The sequence below is a fragment of the Diachasma alloeum genome, unplaced genomic scaffold (assembly GCF_001412515.2).
Source record: "Diachasma alloeum isolate Michigan unplaced genomic scaffold, Dall2.0 Dall_scaffold_00203, whole genome shotgun sequence".
Taxonomy (NCBI): Eukaryota; Metazoa; Arthropoda; class Insecta; order Hymenoptera; family Braconidae; genus Diachasma; species Diachasma alloeum.
The window spans coordinates 1,646,057-1,652,084 of NW_021680368.1; the positions used below are offsets into that span (position 1 = coordinate 1,646,057).

At 42.4% G+C, this 6,028-nt stretch overlaps 1 protein-coding gene across 1 annotated transcript; it reads left to right on the plus strand.

The window, feature by feature from the left end:
* The first annotated feature begins 2,750 nt into the window (after positions 1-2,750).
* Positions 2,751-4,305, plus strand: LOC107036041 (silk gland factor 1). Its single transcript, XM_015253761.1, has one exon. The coding sequence runs from the start codon at positions 2,751-2,753 to the stop codon at positions 4,224-4,226; it is 1,476 nt and encodes a 491-aa protein (XP_015109247.1). The 3' UTR covers positions 4,227-4,305.
* The last annotated feature ends 1,723 nt before the right edge of the window (positions 4,306-6,028 follow it).

The following is a 6,028-nucleotide window of genomic DNA, read 5'->3' on the forward strand; positions in this document are numbered from 1 at the left end:
TGTTATTTACATAAAAATTATTGGACGGGTAAAATTTATTATGTATCAGGATAAAATTTCTCTAATGTAGAATAAAATTTGATCATCATATATTGATTTCTACTAAATTTCGGGATAGAAATGAGGAAACGATGACTCAGGATACACTTTTATAGAACGTTAGGATAATTTTTATCAAAAATTTCTCTCCGTGTAGGCATATCAATTAATCATAATGACCGTTAAATTGTGAAGTTGTCAATTTTTCCCATAAATCTTAAAAATTTTAAATATTAAAGTAACCATCAATTTGTACATTTAAATTTCGAAATATTCTATCAACCAATAATTTAGGTAGGAAGATTGACGATTATTTGGATGGTCGAAAATCCAGTACCTAAATTTAGAATTAGTTTCTTAACTAAAAAATTGCATTTCAATATTATCGAATATTTTTTTCACCATCAATCGGAAAATTTAGTGAATAAATTTTATATTTTAAATTTGTTAAATATAGTTAAACTTTGAACAATATAAGGAGATAACGCCTTTTTAATATTGTCAAAATCCAATATTATTGCCCATCCCTGCAGTGTCGTACAATAAAATTTACCACGACTTTCTAGGTAAATTTTTATCTTTATTTTTGTCTATAAAATTATTATCCAACTTCCCTCTCCATATGCAACTTATCCACAAAATTTCGTTTCCGTCAGGAAAAATTCATCGAAAAATTTTCTTCAAAGGGAGTAATATTGAATAGATATTTCTCTCCATATAAAAAAAGTAGTGAAAAACACTGAAATAAAACCTCCGCCCGATACCCCCTGGATAATCCCAGTTACGACTTTTCAATAGTTGTTCTTTCCGCGGCCGATCTAAAAATCATCCGCTACTCCTATTTCCCTTTTTGAGCGCCCGCTGGAGGGGAGTACAAACCTCCAGGGTTGTTAATTCTCTTTCATGGATGTGGGGTTGGTGCTAATTCAGCGGCTCGTCAGACATTCATTTCCGGGCTTCTCGGTTTTATGGCGTCATGTCCATCAGGCGCCTAGTACCTCGGTTCAATTACTCTCGTACCCATCGATAACCGACGGAAAAAAAATTGAAATAAAACTCGTCAGGTATCTCCCGAAATTCCCAACCAAATGTGCCCGCACCTCATTGTCTCCCCGGCGGATTTGCACTGATGAGATGTTGAAAAAAAAACAAGAGGATTATCCATTGTGTTTACACCCGAAAACCGCAAGATTGATATTCGAAAATGGCCATTACGAATTTGTGGAATAATCCCTGTCATAAATTGCAGGTAGCCCTGCCCGCCCGCCCTATTTTCAAATTTGTGCCAACTCTAGATAATTGAGAGGATAAACTCACTCGTAAGTGTCTTTATCCCGCAAATAAAATCCCCAGACGTTAAAAAAAAATCACATTTCCTCTATTCGAGCATGCGACCCGACGCCAGTCTAATTCCGCCGCATTCCCGGGAGAATGACGAACAATTAAGCCTCAGTATCGAGTACATCACACTCACCTTGCTCCTTATCTCCATTTTCCTCATTCCTCGTCATAATCACGTGCCCCAAAACCTCTCCGTCGGCCGAAATCAGCGGAATCATGCGTCTAAATCTTTAAAAAAATACTGTTGCGCGTCCGCTTCTCGCGAAAGTACAAGCGGAATACTTTCGTCTTTAGATTCTAACTTCACTTGTTCTCTCTTCATTTTGCTCCAAGCCGCCCCCATAATTCAACCAATGTTTCGTCATTTTTGTTTCGATAAGAATTCGCAATAGTTTCACTCACGGATAACCACAATTTCCCGGCAATATTGCAATTTTTTGAATTTTCGCGATGGTTCACACGCGGTGTCAGTTGACATGACGTTGAAGACGTCGGGTAAAACGGTGGCGAAATTACGCAAGCGGACCGTAGGGTTTTTGGCGCGCAAGGCGTGTTGGGGGATTCCCCCAGTTGCGCGCGCACCCCCGAAAACGCAAGCTTTAACCTAATAACGCGTGAGCAAGAGAGACAGTCGATCCTTGGAAAACAGATGTACCTTTTGAGGGTGCATTAAGGGCGTGTGGACCGAGCGTAGGTGCCCGACGTGCCCCCTGGCTCCGCCCGCTTGCTCCCCTGATTCGTAGAAACCGCTCGGAACAGGGAACCGATGGCCCTCGATTGGCCGCGAGTGGCGCACAGGGCGGTTTCTCCGCTTCGCAACCGACGTTCGGTTGCAGAAGTGGTGGGGATTGTTTGAACAAGACTCGGTGGCTCAAGAGTACCGGAGTACACTCGCTAACCGGCCTCCATCCACACTACACAGAGTGAGTGAGTGAGAAAAGGGGCGCACGCCTCACAAACAGCCGCAAATAACAACTGCGGTACCCTTACGTGTGTTATATAGTTGTTGTTGGGACAACAATTACCCCTATCGGGTACAGCGTCATCGAGTACTGGTTGCGCCTGTGACATCAACGCATTGTTTTCGGAGTTTACCAGTGAAACTGTATCCGCGAAAAGGACATTTGTGTGTTTTTTGTGAATTTTTTTTTTAGTTTACTTCAACAATTTTTCAGACTTTGAAACAAAGTGATTCAGTGAGAGGTATTGGCAGACTGTGAGAATCAGATTGATTGGAACTCGAAGAGTGCAAAATGAATGTTGATTGGTGCAAGTGATGTTGAATCCAAGTGGATTTGTCTATTGAACAGATGTCATTTTGACGAAGTGAAACAATTTGGGAAGCTAGTGAAATAATCTGACTGTTATAAATGACAATGCTCCAGTCGCAGAAGCTGTACAGCGAGGCTGGCAGCCTCGGCGGTGCTATGACATCAGCAGCGATGTCGAGTATGGGAAGTATGGCGCCGACATACAGTTCTATAAATTCAATGGGTTGTGTGTCCATGGGTATGTCCATGGGTGTTGGTGTTGGGCCCAGTTGTAGTCCCCAGAGTTCAAGCCTTCAGGCTGGTTTCAATATGGGGACCATGAGTTCAATGGGAATGGCAGGAATGGGCGGTGGTGGTATGGGTGGTTACGGAAGTTCAGCGATGGCGGGTGGAAGCGCCTGTATGAGTGCCGTCGGGTATCCTTCGATAACAGCGGGTGGTGCTGGTGGAGTCAGAAGTGATCCTCTATCACTTACCGAGCCAGATTCCCCGAATTCGGCGCTGCAAAGAGCTAGGAACGACAAATCTTACAGACGGAATTACACCCACGCCAAGCCACCATATTCCTACATAAGTCTGATCACAATGGCGATACAGAATGCACCGACGAAGATGCTGACACTGTCGGAGATCTACCAATTCATCATGGATCTGTTTCCGTTCTACAGAACGAATCAGCAACGCTGGCAGAACTCTATAAGACACTCGTTGAGCTTCAACGACTGTTTCGTGAAGGTACCGAGGACCCCAGACAAGCCTGGCAAAGGATCCTTCTGGACCCTCCACCCAGAAAGCGGAAATATGTTCGAGAATGGGTGCTACCTCCGTCGCCAGAAGAGATTCAAGGACGAGAAGAAGGAGCATCAGAGGCAATCAACTAAGACCCAGAATCCACACTCGGGGCATCATGGTGCTGGTCACACAAGTCCCAACTCTCATGATCTTGGCCATGGGAAGAAGACACCGTCGCTGCATCACAGTGTTCAACAGCCTGACGACAAAGATCTGCATTCCCTCGTGTCTTCTCATCACCATCATGCGACGGGGCTTCATCAGCATCACGGGTTGAAGAGCGATACAACGGATATTGGTGGGCTACTTGGGCCTGATCTGGGAGCTGCACACGATGAGCTTGCGGCTATGGTTGGTCGCAGTCTTCATCCACATTTGTTGACGGATCCCGCAGCCCTTCATCATGGCATGGCGGGGAGTCTGAAGCAGGAGCCACCTTACACCGCGCAAAGCCATCCTTTTAGCATCACGAGGCTATTACCTGGGGAGACGGCGGCCACATCGCCAGGTGCACAAGACAGAAAACACCCGGATCTCAAAATGTACGAGCTTCATCAGAGCTACGCAAACTACGGTTCGCCTCATCATCCTCATCCTCATTCGGCTGGTCCAAATCATCATCATCACAATGGAATGCATTCCGGGGGGAATCCGGGAACAATGCACAACATGACGAATCATCATCAGGATTATTACCAAAGTCCACTTCATCATTATTCAACCAGTGTGACGAGCTCCAGCAGTGTACCGCCACCTCCACCGGCGTCGGCTGCTGGCTTGTGACATCACGCCACTCATCCGTATGCTCTTGCCTGAGTTACCGCGGCTGCGGCACATCAGGCCGCAAGCATCAATGAGGATGACAGATCGAGGTCTAATGTACTTGTTCGTAATGATCATCAACCGGTCAGCTGGCATGTTATCGCTGGTGTCGAGGACCCTGACGACGAGGATGATGATGACCAGGATCATGGATCTTACTCGCAACGCGTCTAGGCGGTTGGCGGGATGATTGGTGATTAGTGGAATGAATTTTTAAGATGTAAGGGAGGGAAAGGTTCTTGAGTTGAAAGCAAGGTGTCGTTGAAAAGGCAAGGATATTTCACACAAAATTAAATACAAATCAGAGGATTTGGCTCGGTAGTCTTCAAGCTTTTGCGAAGATCAGTTCCATCAAATGAAGAGTTTTTCTTCTTTACCTGGGGACTTCTGGGGTAAAGCAGATCATCTTTTTTCTTTTTCGCGGGAAATTCCTGGCTTTTCAATGGGATATTTGTCATTTTTTATTTGTTTTTCACACAGTCATTTGGCGAAGTCACTATAGTTCCTAATTAAGAAAACTGGTGAAGATTATGAATCTTTGGAAAAGGTTCTTCGCATTGAAAATACAAGGATGTTTCATACAAAATTAAATACAAATTATGTGATTTGTTTCGGCAGTCTTCAAGCTTTTGCGAAGATCAATTCCATCAAATGAAGAGTTTTTCTAGTGTGTCTTGGAGACTTTTGGGGCAAAACAAATCATCCTTTTTTCTTTTTTGAGTGAAATTCCTGGCTTTTCAATGAGGTATTTGTCATCTTTGACTTGCTTTTCCACAAAGTTAATTCACGAAATCATTATTTTTCTTAATATTAACAAAACTGATGAACAAGATCATAGATCTTGCTCTCAACGCGTCTAGAGGGGATGAATTTTAAAGATATAACAGAGGGAAAGTTTCTTAAGTTCAAATCTGCAAGATGTCAGTGAAAATGCAAGGATATTTTACACAAATTATCTGATTTGTCCCAGTAGTCTTTAAGCTTTCGCAAAGATCAATTCCATCAAATGGAGAATTTTTTTAGTGTATCTTGGATACTTCTAGGGCAAAACAGCCACATCCTTTTTCCTTTTTCGGGTGAAATTCCTGACTTTTCAATGGAATACTAACAAAACTGATTAACAAGATCATGAATCTTACTCTCAACGAGTCTAGACGGTTGACGGAATGATTGGTGATTAGTAGAATGGATTTTTAATATGTAACAGAGGAAAAGTTTCTTGAGTTGAAGGAAGGTATCATTGAAAAGAAAAGGATATTCCACACCAAATTAAACACAAATCATCTAATTTGTCGCAGTAGTCTTTAAGCTTTCGCAAAGATCAATTCCATCAAATGGAGAATTTTTTTAGTATACCTTGGAGACTTCTGGGGCAAAAGAGACCATCTTTTTTCCTTTTTCGGGTGAAATTCCTGACTTTTCAATGGGATATTAACAATATTGATAAACAAGATCATCAATCTTACTCTCAACGCGTCTAGACGGTTGACGGAATGATTAGCGATTTGTGGAATGAATTTTTAAAATGTAACAGAGGAAAGGTTTCTTGAGTTGAAGTCAAGGTATCATTGAAAAGAAAAGGATATTTCACACAAAATTAAACACAAATCATCTAATTTGTATCAGTAGTCTTCAAGCCGTTGCGAAGATCAATTCCATCGAATGAAAAGTTCATCTTCTTGTCACTGTTGTTTGTTTTTGAGTGAAATTCTTGTCTTTTCAATGGTAAGATTTGTCATCTTTGATCTGTTTTTCTTCCTGTG